General features: G+C 42.7%; 1 protein-coding gene across 1 annotated transcript in view; it reads right to left on the bottom strand.

Annotated features, from left to right (window-relative positions):
* The window catches only part of KLHL2 (kelch like family member 2), a 104,542-nt gene extending 89,449 nt beyond the window's left edge, over positions 1–15,093 (bottom strand). The window contains exons 1-2 of the mRNA XM_045019779.1: positions 14,866–15,093; positions 3,707–3,832 (exon numbers count right to left, since the gene is read on the bottom strand). Coding sequence (XP_044875714.1) covers positions 3,707–3,832; positions 14,866–14,891 — 152 coding nt within the window. The 5' untranslated portion in view covers positions 14,892–15,093. The remainder of the gene's footprint in view (positions 1–3,706; positions 3,833–14,865) is intronic.
* Between the last annotated feature and the right edge of the window lie 220 nt (positions 15,094–15,313).

Below are 15,313 nucleotides of genomic sequence, written 5' to 3'. Positions count from 1 at the left end.
CATGCTGCAGATTTTGCATTAACACATAATTTAACACCTACATTGTGCTAGCTGCCACAAGGAGTAAGGGATAAGGTAGATTTTTTGGCAGTTTAATAGGAAACAACTGGGGTTTGGGGGACCTGAGAGATGGTTTGGTATGTGGAATAAGTACAGTAGCTGAATGCATCTGCTTCTCAGCAATTAAATAGTCAAAATGTGTCAATATTTAGGTTTCAGAATTAACTACCTACAAGTAGAGAGACCACTGGGGCAATTTACCCTTTGTAGAACTATTATTTCAGAATGTGTACAGACATCAGTGCATTGGTTATTTTCAGCTTATCTTTTGGAAGTTCACATCATGATCACAAAGACTAGAAACTTATATATATATATATATATATATAAATAAATAAATAAAATGAAAGAGTACACTGAAGCAATTCTGTGACAAGCTACTCAGTTGCAGAATCAGACGTCTACAAAGGGGCTCTGGCAGTAACATAGTTTGGTACATATAAGAAACCAGTCTAGATTTTGTAATATTAACCATTTTCCAATTAGAATTCTTTTGAAAGTCCTTGTTTATCAGCTATTAAAGCTGTTTGGGAAGCATGAGTAAGAGAAGTTCCATCACGATAAAAACAGATTATTATGAGGCATAAAGAGAGGGACTAAATGGACAATTTTCAGGGTTTGGGGGGGGGGGGACTTACATCTGCATAGCAGATCCACAAAATCCATAAAAGATCCACACCCCTGAGAGATGTAGCTATGCCATCCTAACCCCCCAGTGTAAATAGTGGTAGGTCAACAGAACAATTCTTCAACCTAGCTACGGCCTCTTAAGGATATGAATTAAGAACCCCTTCCCTTCAGTGTAAGTAGGGTCTACCAGGAAGCACTGCTGCAGCTGTACTGCTGTAGCGTTTTCAGTGAAGACATACCGTTGGTGTGTAAGAATTAGTAGATGGGTGTCCCAGTGATCAACACTAGCGTCAATGTTAAGCATAGTTGACATCTACTTAGAGGAGATTATGATTTATGAAGTGGTAAGATTTACCAAGGACAAAATTATTCAGATTAGTCAAGAACTGTAAGGATTGTGAAAACCTTTGATAAGATATAACAAAACTGGTAAATGGGTAACTTGATAGCAGCCAAGATTCAATGGTAGGCAAGTGAAAGGTTATACACACTGGAAAGAATTTAAGTGTTCGTGCTGAGGGATTCTTAAATAGTTATGACCTTACAGAAAATGTCTACTGAAACGCAAATATCCCAAAAGATATTTGCTTAGATTGCTGCCCAAATGAAAGAAAGTGAGCTGGGAGGCAGTATTAAAAAAATACTCAATAATACACAAAATAGCTATTTAAAGATACTGCCTTATTTTGAACAATATAATCTATTTTAGTCAACTCATTCTCAAAGCTGATACACAAGAACACAGGAGGACACTAACAGAAGTCAGAGGTATAAAGAAGGTTTCCATAGAAAGATTACAATGTTTAGGATAATTTCATTTGGAAAGACAAGCAAGGGAAAGCTAGAGGTATAGTAAACAATAATGAATACTTTCAAAGAGGATCAAATGCCTATTAAATAGTTCCCATAATATGAAAACTGATCTTAAGTTAAAAGGCAACAAATTTAAAACCAAAGGAAATTCATTATGCAACACAATCAAATTAAGATGCATTAATATGGAGGTTTTAATACTTTCTATTAGAGTTTAGAGGAAACAGTCAAATAAATCTAATTAAACCAATTGCTCTGAAGTCAAGCTTAAAATAATTCAGATTATTTCAAATCCAAAAGGAATGCAAATACAAATATCATGTGACTTGACAAGGTCCTAATATTTTGACTAAGTTTTACTCAAACTGAAGCCACCTTTCAGTATCATCAGTAAACATTTGTGGCAGCTACGCTACTAAATGCAACTATAGTTGAGGTTTGCTTGGGACCATTCCCATTTAAGCTTCTCAATTGTTTATAAATACAAAACAAAAAAACTGCTTGTACTCTCTCAACAGCAATCCTAACTTTAATAAATCCCAGAAATTTAAGTATATTTTTAAAATAATAATCCAGGGCCTTCAACAATGAACTCTGCTGGGAAGTAACCTCACTTTGTCTGCAATGCAACAACAAAACTGAAACTGGGTTTGTTACTTCTGGGCATGATACAACCTACGATTCATTCTTAGACATGACCTCTAATTCTACACTCTCTCTCATCTCCAAAAAATCACTCACTTGACCCTGCAGCTCTGCCACATTCCTTGAGATTGTGAATCTGGTTACCATAATCCTTGGAGGAGCAAGAAATGTGGTAGGGTGTAGCGTGACAGCCATTCAGTTTGGTCAGCAGTGTAAGGATGGGCAGGAACACTTAGAACGGCATAGCTTACTCTCAGGCTATGTATAAAGTCTTTAACTATACAGTCAGCGTGATGTAGATTGCAATCTCCATATTTGTCCAGAGTGGCACAAACTGTCAACGTTCAATAAATAAGTATAGCCACAGTGTCAGCAGCAGCAAGAAGACATAGCCACCTGCAACAAGTGAAGATCAAATATAGAGGCAAACTTTACTAAGAGATACAGATTATTGTTTTATGCCAAAAGAGGTTAATATTTTTAGGTAAGGTAGGGGGAAAGGTAGGGTATATGAAGTTTAAAATCTCAGGCTTTGTCTACACTAGGGAAATTCTGCAAAAATTTTGCATCATTGTCAACACCTATTCAGCTGAACCTGTTGTGGTACTCAAAACTGTTTATAGCTGGTCTTACATCACCTAATTCTCTTACTAAATAGTCTAATTGACATGATACTAAGAACAGTATCAACACAGGGCTTCCAGTGTTGTAATGGTGGGAAACTTGACAAAAACCTTTTCCTAGGGCATAAGAGGCCTATGTGAAAAGTGACCTCTTTACTGAACCTATTTGAAATACACTGTGCAACAGACAGTGTCACTGAAACACAAACAAAATCCTTCAAATGTCTTTCATACCCCATAAGCAGGTTTGGAAGAATTAGATTTTTATCAGTAAATGTTGGTAAGCATTCATTTCGCCGTACACACCCAAATTGACAAATGAATATCTCCATCAATAATAACTGAAATTTACAGATAGGCAAAGTAAAAAAAATACTGCTTGATATCTTTAAATCAAATTCAAATAATTACTTTGTATATTTTGATGTGATGTTAACAATTTGTTTTAATTATTATAAACTAACTTTCGAATACCAATATCTACTGTCATTAAATAATTGTCTGACTCCCATAATTTCATGCAACTGTGAAAATGTAAATATAGAAAAATAAAAAATGCTTAAAATCCATAATGTTGTGCAACTTTAAAAATGTATATCCAGAAAAAGAGAAAAATGCTTAGATATCAGTGTTTATTTTTGTTGAAATTATTAAAAAAACAACACTGAATTCTTCCAAGCCAACAAATAAGCAATAGCTCCGGCTAGCTTGTCAAGGGTGATATGAATATACAGTACAGATTCCATCAAATTACTTTTGAAGACCAATAAGTTATCACTTTTTATTTTATAATTCATCTTATTGGTTTACCTGGAAAGCTACGTTCATGGGATTCCACATCCTATTTACGGTAGAAACTTTAAAAAAAAAAAAAACCACTTGTGAACAACTGAAAATGGATGGACCCCATATATGTGCATAAATACAATATATACCTTCTTAATTCATTCATAACTTTGAAAGCTTTCTTCATATGCCAAGGATTCACTGTAACAGGGCAGTGTTTTTCAGTATTATCATCTTTCAGATCCACAGGCTTCTGATGGCAAAGTTTTGTACATCTGTAAACAAACAAGACAATCAAGTTTAGTTAACATTTCTGTCTACTTGAAAATCATGGTCCCAATTCTTTTTGCCAATCTTACTTTGTACTCAGAGTGATTTCAAATTCCACATTACCAACACCCAGTACATGTTTTGGAAAATATACCAGGCACCTAATAATATTAGTCAGAGGAATACATCCAATAGCCAGGTTGATGATAAAGGAGAATGTTAGCCTAGTAAGCTCCATGAGCAAAGGCACTAGTGAGGAGCCCATCCTCCCCCTTACCAATCCTCAGCTGCTGGGAAAGGAATGGGTCCTGGAATTTTTGCCTAGGTGCTGTCCCTGAGTCCTGTTAAGGCAAGGTAGAACATCTTTCATCTAAACCTATGATTAGTTGTTCCCTGATCATAGCTGAGGCCTGGCCTGACATGAGTGATTAACAAATGAGGGAGACCTCATTTCTTGCTTAGAATTAAGGAGGTAAACAGATTAGGCTGAAAACAGAACTTTTGTGCTAAATAAGATAAGTAAATAGGTCAGTAGACTAAAAAGACAACGGGTTTGGCTACACTTGCAGGTGTGCAGCGCTGGGAGTTAAAGCTGTCTTCATACAGCTGTGTAGGGAAAGTGCTGCAGTGTGGCCACACTGACAGCTACCAGTGCTGCAGTGTGGCCACATTTGCAGCGGTGTTGGGAGTTGTGCATTATGGGCAGCTATCCCACAGAGCACCTCTTCCCATTCTGGCGCCGTGGGTTGTGGGAAGGGGACGGAGGGTGCGGGTCATTCTGCTTCCTGTCCCAACGCCCCGTGATGCATCGCTTCACATCCCAGCAATCCCTGTGTTTCCCTCAACGTTTGGCGCCATCTTGCATCTTTCAACGGTTTCTGTGCAGCGCGATTCTGTGTTCCGTTTCAGTCTGTGGGAAATGGAGCCCGAACTGCTGAGGAATATGCTGACGAGTCTCGCCAGCACATCACGTTTGGCAGTTGAGCTATTCCTTAAGATCTAAAGTGACAATGAGGAGTCCGACGATGATAGCGAGTCGCATAATGCATACGACATGAAATTGCTTGTGGCATTCACAGACATGCTCAGCACCGTGGAACACCACTTTTGGGCTCGGGAAACAAGCACTGAGTGGTGGGATCATGTCGTCATGGAAGTCTGGGATGACGAGCAGTGGCTGCAGAACTTTCAGATGAGAAAAGCCACTTTCATGGGACTGTGTGAGGAGCTCACTCCCACCCTGCGGCGCAAGGACACGAGATTGAGAGCTGCCCTGCCGGTGGAGAAGCGGGTGGCTATTGCAATCTGGAAGCTGGCAACTCCAGACAGCTACCGATCGGTCGGGAACCAGTTTGGAGTGGGAAAGTCGACCGTTGGAATCGTGTTGATGCAAGTTTGCAGGGACATTAATCGCATCCTGCTAAGAAGAACCGTGACTCTGGGGAACGTGCAGGACATTGTGGATGGCTTTGCACAAATGGGTTTCCCTAACTGTGGAGGGGCGATAGATGGGACGCATATTCCTATTCTCGCACCACCCCACTTAGCATCCGAGTACGTTAATCGGAAGGGGTATTTCTCTATGGTTCTCCAGGCGCTTGTGGATCACCGTGGGCATTTCACTGACATTAACACAGGCTGGCCCAGAAAGGTGCATGATGCACGCATCTTTCGGAACACTGGACTGTTCAGGAAGATTCAGGCCGGGACTTTTTTCCCAGACCGGCAGATCACAGTAGGGGATGTCGAAATGCCCATTGTGATCCTTGGAGACCCTGCTTACCCGTTAATGCCATGGCTCATGAAACCGTACACAGGGAGCCTTGACAGCAGCAAGGAACGGTTCAACTACAGGCTGAGCCGGTGCCGAATGACTGTGGAGTGTGCTTTTGGCCGTTTAAAGAGACGCTGGCGATCTCTGTATGGGAAGCTGGACTTGGGGGAAAGCAGCATCCCCGCGGTTATATCCGCGTGCTGTACCCTCCATAATATTTGTGAAGGGAAGGGTGAAAGATTCAGTCAGGCATGGATCTCCAAGGTTCAACGCCTGGAGGCTGAATGTGCACAGCCAGAGAGCAGGGCTACTAGAGAGGCCCAGCACAGGGGTGCAAGGATTAGGGATGCCTTGAGGGAGAAATTTGAGGCTGAAAACCAACAGTAATGTTTGGTGCCTTGCACGGGAGTGAAGTGCAGTGGCTACAATGTTAGTAGGAATCTGCGTTTCCTAAGCTGATTTGCAGTGCCTGTTTCTTTTCTGGGCTAAGGTATCTTTGACTTTCTGCAATAATAAAGACTCTTTTCAAAGCCAAGAATTCATTTATTGAAAAGAAAATTACTTTATTGACAGAGACACAACTTTTTGGGAACCTAAAAGGGCAGGGGGGATTGGGTGGGGAACTGTACAGTCACAGGTTTGAATATGTCTTGTCTGGAGTGCTGTGCAACGACTGCTGCACTTCAGGATCGCTATACTGCATGGTGAGGGGGGTTGAGTGCAGAGGGTAAGGGTCGTAGTTCTCAGGGCTGGTTGGTGAAAGTACAGGTGTTGGAGGGAGCTGGTGGTGGTAAGAACCTGGATGCTGGGGAAGGGGGTTTTGAGCTGACATGAGGGGACAAGGGAAAGAGCTTTGGGACAAGAGCGGCAGGGGGGGGCGAGCACGGTAGTGCTCCGCCTGCATGGTTACGAGTGCCTGGATAGAGTCCGCTTGGCGCTCCAGGATCCTTATCAGCTGCTTCATGCTTCTTTTCCTCTGCGCTGCGTTTTTCTGGTGGATTCTGCTTTCCCTTTCCCTCCAGTCCTGCGCTTTTTGATTCTCTGTGAGAGATATGCTGCAAAAAGTTATGTTATGCAGGATGTCTTGTTTGCTTTTTCGCGGCTTCTTCCGGAGCTTTTGTAGTCTCTCAGCCGGTGATAACGCGGACAGCTGAGATCTCAAGGTTGCATCTGTAAAGCCAAAATGCAACACTTAACAGAGGCAGCATTGTTTATGCCAGACAGAGTTATTCCCCCACTGTAATAGTCTTCACAATAGCATAACTTTCCCATACCAAAGAGAGCGCACATAACTCACTGAGCCTCGAAATGGTGAGTAAGGGGGACTGGTTCAGGGCTGTACTGGGGTTTCTGTGCGTTGGGGAAAGCAAACAGCTGCAGGGGGCACCTACACTGAACACTATCCCAACATTTTCCACATAAGGTTATCCTGCAAGATATCTCGCTGCTGCGGGTCACCTGGGAAGCACGAGAGGGTCTTCTACTGCAATGCGGATTCCGCCCTGGCCCCTATGCAGCTTGCCTGTGTCTTGCAATGGTCCCCCCGCCCCTCGTGGCACAATGGCACGGCCGTGTTAGCCTGACTGGGACAAGGACCACAGTGGCTCTTCCAATAAACTTGCGCAAGCGCATTGCACACACTCTGGCTGAAACGTCTGAAGAGATTACCGAGGCCGATTACCGTGACGTGATAGACCACATCAATGCGCTGTTCCGCATCTAGGCATGCATGCATGCAGCCCTAACCCTCCCTCCTCTCCCGAAAAATTTCCATCCTGAAAATAAAAGCCACTTACCGGGAACCCGCTCCTCTGTTTGTCCTCCAAGTACCGGCTGTTGCGACTGGCTACCTTCCTCCTGGCTTGAGAAGAGCTCCTGGCTGCATGTCTCCTGGGTGTCTCCCCCTACCCCAGTACCCTCACTCTCGCTTTCCTCCTCCTCCTCCCCCACCCCGCTCTGAAGTGTCCATGGTGGTCCTCGGAGTGGAGGTGGGGTCACCCCCAAGTATCGCGTCCAGCTCTTTGTAAAAACGGCAGGTCGTTGGGGTAGCGCCGGAGAGGCGGTTTCCCTCGCGGGCTTTGCAGTAAGCACTCCGCAGCTCCTTCACTTTAACCCTGCACTGGAGCGCGTCCCGGTCATGGCCCCTTTCCAGCATGGCCTTTGATACCTGCCCAAAGGTATCATAATTCCTACAGCTGGAGCGCAGCTGGGACTGCACAGCTTCCTCCCCACAAACACTGATGAGGTCCAGCAACTCACCATTGTTCCATGCTGGGGCTCGTTTGCCGCGTGAAGGCATAGTCACCTGGAAAGATTCACTGACTGCACTCCACACCTGGTTGAGCAAACAGGAAGGGGATTTTTTAAATTCCCAGGGCATTTAAAGGGCGGGTCTGACGGTTGGTCACCTGAGGACAGGGCAGTAGAGTTCGAACTGATGAGCAGAGTGGCTGAACAGCCATTCTGGGATACCTCCGAATACCTCTGGAGGCCAATAACAGCGCTTTTGGTGGCCACACTGGCGGAGCAGCGCTGCATCAGCAGCGCTATAGTCGTTATTCCCCAGGTCGAGGTGGAGTACAGCCAGCGCTGTAGCCAGGGAGATACATCACTGTATGCGACTTGCAAGTGTGGACGGTGAGTGAGTTGCAGCGCTGTAAAGCCACCACTAGTGCTGCAACTCTCCAGTGTAGCCAAGCCCAACAAAACGTCTGAGCCAGCTAAGGTAAGAGGAAGAACACCCAGAGCACCATTTACTAACAATGGGTAAAATAAGTTAGAAATGAAGAGATGAGGTTGAGCATAGGCAATGCATGGACAGATCATGCTGCACAGGGATTGGTTCCTGCAAAGTAACCAAGCCAATCCAAAAACATCTGATGCAATGTAATATGTAAATATATATAAAGGAAGAGGCTTTCTGTGTAACTTTGGATGTGTGGTATTTTCTATACCCACCTACACTTGGGCCCGATCAACTCAGGGTAGCTTTGCTTTGTGACAAACAAAAAAAAAAAAAAAGAATCTGAGTGACAAAATCTGGAGTCAAACTGAGAATTAGATGAAGCATTCTCCCAGAACTGGACAAGGTGTTCCAGATAAGATGAGTGGAAAAGATCTCAGACGTAATCCCAGTATTGATAAATTTTCAATCTCCCATTCTTTTCCAACAGACAGATAAGGGTATCAGTTCATTCCCTCTCCCCCAGCCCTAACCTGCTGCATCACAGTATCTCCCACAGCTTCCAGGTCATCCTCCCCCTTTGAAAATTCCAGTATCTGCTCCTGTTCAGTTTTCCACATCAGCAACATGAAACTGACATGATTATGGGCAATTTCACCACTATCCACAAGACTCTTCTGAAGACAAGGTGAAACTGACCAGACTTTTTTTAATGAGTTACTGCTGCTTGAAAAGTCTCAGAGTAGCAGCAGAGACAACAAAGCTGTCTGAAGAACAGCATCACTTCTGTTTAGATTTGGCAAGTGATCTCACAACCATAAAGGTAAAAAAACTTAACTTTTTAAAGGAATGTTTAAATTCTACAAACATTACTTATACCAGCTCCTTTGCCCAGCTGAGCTAGCCAGTAATGAGTAGGCAAGTAGATTTTCAAGCTATGCTATTGCCTATAATGCCTAAATGCTGTGCTGCTATTCCCACAAAGGAGACAAATTACCATTTCACTCTGTTATACAATATTTACTAGCTCTCATATGTTCATCTGCACTACACAACTTTATTCCCTAAGCTTAAAATTTCCCAACAATCAAGCATGAGTATTTGGCATTCAAATCACTTGTCGGAGGCAATTCACTCTGACACAAATACTTTAAAAGTTTACAATATTTTATAGTGAAGATTAAATCACTGCTTATAGTTTGTCATGTTTACTTTTTTTTTTTAACCAAATAAGGAGGGTCAAATTCAACATAAAATTTAGGGACCTAGAACTCTCATCTGTTTTTTCCACTGCATCTACAAAAGCAGTGGTTCCCAAACTGGGGTTCGTGAAATGTTACAGGGGGTTCTTGGGAAAAAATTCCCTAATGGTGGACAGAGCTGTCCCTAGGAACCCTGGACAGCACGGGGCCAGCAGCCTGGAGCCCCTGCACTTCCAAGAGCTATGCAGATCAAAGCAAGCATATCTCTCACACTGAGGAGATTTAAACTTCAAGACTCCCTATAAGAAATGGAAAGGGAGGTGGATATTTTTTGCTGTTTTTAAAATTAAATGGGCAGCTAGTATTCTTTTTAAAATTATTATGAAGAACAAGTTTAAGCTTTGTTGTAACGTGCGTTGTTTGCCTGAACTGCTCAAGACTTAAATGCTCTTTGAGTTGGCTTCTAAAATACCTTCATGCTGTTTCACATTTGATACTCCTTGTTGAAACATAGGAGCCTTGTCTTATAACAGGCTTATTCAAAGTGATACAAGCTACAAGAGTGAGATCTTGGAAGAGTGTTGCCATTTTCATAATGTACTAAAAATACTATAATGATAAATAATTAATAATAGTGTGCAATAAGCACGTCATAAAAACAAATTTTATATTTCCAAGATCACTGCTTTTATAATTTATACTCAGGTAAAGGAGAAAATCCCTGGAAATATTCATTTTTAGGAGGGGGTTCATGAGACTTGCCATTTTAGTGAAAACGGTTCACAGGTTGTTAAAGTTTGGGAACCATTGTGCTAGAGTATTTTTCTGAGCATGTCTGAAGCAGCTGATACATGAAGATACCTATCTATCTATGTGGTCGCGCTAACGGCTACTTGAATTAAAGATTTAAACCTGTAATTCTAGATGCGCTGTATTCCCACAAATAGAAAAGCAAAGCAACCTTTACTATACCATTCAGGATTTTGGGTCTAGTAACATAACATTTTGGACCAAACTGCAAGAAAGACAAAAAGCACTGATCCACAAAGCAGGGTGGATAAAAATCAATGATTTAAAAGGGGGGGAAAAAATCAGATTTTTTTTATTTAAATCAGATTTTTTTGATAAAATGCTTGTTGAGGAAAAAACCTACCTAAAGATAGTTTTAATTAAGATACATTATAGCTCAAAGATATCTCATCACAGAATAGGAATTATAAATTCTAATTCTGTAGTATGAGACAATATATTCATGTAACGTTTAAGAAAAGTTTTGTAAATGAGTTCCAATAGTTCATGGATTAGGGACCCAATCTTATGGGGTTCCAAGGGCTTCTGTATAGATTATTTAAATTAATCTTTCTATCTACCCAATGGGACTCGGTGCTCACTCCAGAAGGTACCATCAGAGATGCTTAGTTTTGCGGTTCTCAAACTGTGGATTTGTGTCTCCAGAAGTAACGTGCTTATTAACAGCAAGGTGAGAAATAACAGACCTCAACTCTATTTTCCCTCTGCAAATTTGTGTACACAGAGTCAATCCCTTACCTCTCTCTAAAAGTGCAAAGTTTCAAAAAGTTCAATGAAAAGAAGATTATTAGGAGCGGAATAGATCTGAACAAGGAGAAGAAGCCTGGAGATAAATGTGAGAAGCGAGGGACATATGCTTGTTTTGTTAAAATGTTATATGTTTACTGTTGAAGAAAAAAAAATCCAGAATACTTAACGTTATTGTTTTAGTTAAATAAAACAATTTAAATGTCTGTCTGGTGATGTTCTCCTCCTAATACAACATGGCAAGAAAAACCTCCAAAAATTAATGATTAACCCATTGAATTGGAGATAGTTCACCTCCCAATGACTTCATAAATATCTGCTTCAATTGCCTTTGGTAAATGAAATAACCAAACAATCAATCATTCATTTTTTTATATAGCTGTAAAACTAATCTGAAAAGTTTTCAAAATAAGTCACTGTTTAAAAATGTATAATGTGTATCTTCTAAAAATGAAATCTACATCTATCTCTGAGTTGTGACTAGTATGTATTAAGGTTATAACCAACAAGAGTGCACTTTTATGTAGAAAACCATGATTAAATCGAGTCTTCCTGACTTTATTTAAATCAAATCCACCCTGCCACAAAGGAAGAAAGAATCATCAATAGAGAGAGGTCAGCAGAAAAATATGGTTGTCTACTTCAAACCCCTAGCAACTTAAACACTTGCTACATTCTAGAATTTAAAAGTTTGTTTTACAGCTAACTTTTGGGAAGTGTCCTAAACGAACAGATACAATTTAAATAAAAAGTGGTTCAGGGGATACTTAGTAGAAAAATTTTGAATCAATGTTTAAAAAAAACACACACATTAGGAAGTATTTCTTCCTTACATCTACCACTATACTACAAAACACCTAAATACAGCACCTGTAGTGCATTTCTTTTAGAGTAAACTTTAATTTTCCAATTTATATGTTGCATATAGCGATCATCATTCAGAAATAAAAGCAAGCAATCAAAATGATATACTGAAACTACAGGTATTAGGCAATATATATTGCACCATAAGATAATTAACGGTGAAGTAAACATTTACCCTTTTACATCTCTGCTTGCTTACAATACACATCCAAGTCAGCAATACCTCTTCTACCATAACTTCTCACACTCCAACGCAATACACCACACTCTAAAAACTTTAAGACTATGCCAAATACTGTCTTTGAGGGTTTCCAGACACACTGGCTAAGGTGGAGGGGTTGATTACATATGAACCATAGATTCGCAAGGAAGTCATGAAACTGTCAGATTCTAGGTTACAAAACAGCATTGTCATAAGTTGGCTATGATGTTATAAAGACCACAATGAATTAAAAAACCCTCCTTAATATGCATCCTATTTTGGGGGCTGCTTTACATACTTTAAATTACTTTGGATTTGTTTAGCGGTATCTCCAGCTGAGCTACAGTTGTTTGTGACAGCAACTCTATTTTAGTTGTTTCTAACGGTCCCATATCAGTGGCATCTGAGACTATACTGTAATGAGGAGAGTATGATGCATGTACATTAGACCACAGTGTAGACAGCCGGGGTGAACCTTAACCTAAGCATGGTGGAGGCACGTGGTTTGAATCTTCAATACATTGATGCTATAAAAGATCTTCCAGTTGTCCTGATTATCATGCTTAACCAAATAGGGTGAAAACAGTGTGGTTGGCTGAATCAGAGGAATGGTCAGACTCATACTAACTTTTCTCTGCCTATCCTATTCATGCAGCCCTCCCCATTTGATGATCCTTGCTCCTCCTGAAATTCTAGGACTACAATAGCTACACTTTGGCGCTCCTGAGAAGTAAGTAAAGTTTAAACATTCAGGGGTAATATATAACCTCACTTGCATGTCAGATTACAACACACATGATGATGTAGGGAGAAAAGATATAATGCAGGATCTCTCACATCATTCAATCCTGGATTGGTATAAAAAATGGGAGTCTAGATTTGTATATAGGCATGCAACACATTTATTGAATACCAGAAAACAACAGATGGGACCCAGTTGTCATTTCTAATTTCATATGTCAAAGTCTTCACCTGCCAGATCTTGGAAGAGCAGAAAGTGTTGCCATGTATACTGAGTAGAGTTTTCATAAGCATATTCACTTCCACTATCCCATACACACCACCCCATCACGGTTAATTCCTTCTGTCCTCAATCTTCTGCTAACTCCTCCAAAATCCAGGCTCCTACAAGCAGCAACGGCTGCAAGATTTGTTGCAGACAGGCTTCTTTTTGGAAGACAGCTTGGGAAAGCACAAATTTACCATAAGAGATAAAGAAAGGAACAGTGGGTGGTATATTTTTCCATTTATGCATAACAATGTGGGGAGAAGGTGCCTGTAGCAATTTTTTGGTCAACTGCCTAGGTAACCGCCAAACCATGGGTATTAGAGAGAAAAATAAGTGAGGTAATACACTCCAAATCCTGGGTACAAAGGAGATAATATGTTGCTTACCTTAATACAAAAAAAAATATGGTTGTTAGTTACAAAAGTAAAATTACTGTACCAAGGAGGAAAAGGGGTTTGCAAGTACCATGGGCAAGGAAGGAGTTACACACTTATACATAATACTATTGCTCAATCACTGGAACACTCATTGTGCTTCAAATCTGAGGAGGTTTGGAACTATGGAATTGGTAATGTGTTGTAAAATATTGAGAAGCAGAAAATATGCATACCTACATAAACCACTGATGTAACTGCTTACTGCTTAGCAACCCTGCTTTTAAAAAAAGCAACTACATCCACATGCCTTGAACACTCTACACATCTCTTAATGTAGTAATACATCTCAGTGCATGCTCTAACAGGTGTACATGCATATGTATGCATACACAAAGCCAGCAAATGAGTGTGGATGATGCAGACAATATGAAACATTTAAAGTAAAACCATTCTTCATAAAACAGATGCTATAAAGATGTCTATAGGTAATGCAAAAATGAGAGAATCTCAGTCAAGATGAGGGAAATCTAACAGGGTGGTTACATATTTCCCTTGAAGGCATCCTTAATGAGGGTGCTATTCCCCTCCTTGGGAAGAGATTTTAAGGGCATTCCTTAGCATCTCCTCTACTGGTCTTATGGGATGGGAGTGCATTTTATCATGTTTTCTGCTGACCATTTTTAATCTTGCTCACTTTCTGGGATCTCCCTCATTCGCCTGCCTCTGCTTGTGACAGCCCTTAAGAGTTATTTATAAAACACTGCCATGCTTGGCGCTGTACAAGGTACAACGAGACAGTCTGCCCCCTGAAGATCTTACAGTACTAGTGCAAAACAAGAAGTATTATTAAAATCCTGCCGACACCTTGCCCACTACCACGTTTTACCTGTTGGGTGCTCCTGTTTTCAGACCAATCCCGCTAACCCAGGCGGGGAATGGGATAGCAGCCTTCACACGATCCAGCAGGGCTGTAACTGTGCCAGGCTTTACCGTGTGCTAACGCCACCAGGGCAGATGGGACCCAGAGCCAGCCGGCAGGTGGGAGACGCGCTTTCTGCCGGGTCCCTGGCAGCGGGTCCGGGGCTCCCCTGCCAGGATCGCGCTGCCACAAGCGAGGGAGCGGGAGGAAGAAGGGGGACGAGCCTGAGCAATGGGCACTCAAGGCACCGCGGTACCTGGGCACCAGGAGGGGGACCCCGAGCCACAGCTGCCGCCTCCCTCCAGGCAGAGGCTACCGGAGACCAGGACGGGGGGGAAGGAGCCGCTCCCCAGCCCGGAGGCCACGGGGAGACACCGCCGGGGATTCCCCACGTCATCAGCAGGGCGCGCCCAGGGCATCCCCGAGGCCCCCCTCGCCCGCCCGCACTCACACCGGCGGCAGCAGCAGCATCTCCATCGCGGCTCCGCGCAGGCTGCCTCCTCAGAACGCAGGCACCGCACGCGGCCGCCAGCACCATGCCAGCCGCGCGCGCCCGGACACCCCGCGCCGGGCCCTACCGCCGCCCGGGAGGAGACGGGCTCCCGTCCATCTGCCCGCCAGAGCCGGGCTACGCTGCCCCTGCCGGGCGCCGCGAGCTCAGCCCACTTCCGGGTTCCAGCCAGAAGGGCGGCGATGGCGCAACGTCAGCACGCAGCCTCGCAGTGAACGTGAGCACTTCAGTCATGGCTCCCCACCCTGTGACGCCCTTCCCTGCCCATCCCGGCTAACAGCCCTTAATGGACCCGACCGCCCTGAACGTATCCGGTTCCCTTTTAAACCCCGTTATAGGCCTGGCCTTCACAGCCGCCTCAGGCGGGGAGTGCCACCGCTCGGCTGCG

The sequence above is a fragment of the Mauremys mutica genome, chromosome 5 (genome assembly GCF_020497125.1).
Source record: "Mauremys mutica isolate MM-2020 ecotype Southern chromosome 5, ASM2049712v1, whole genome shotgun sequence".
Lineage (NCBI taxonomy): Eukaryota > Metazoa > Chordata > Testudines > Geoemydidae > Mauremys > Mauremys mutica.
The sequence above is the reverse complement of the archived record's forward strand: the minus strand, read 5'-3'. Positions and strand labels throughout refer to the sequence as shown.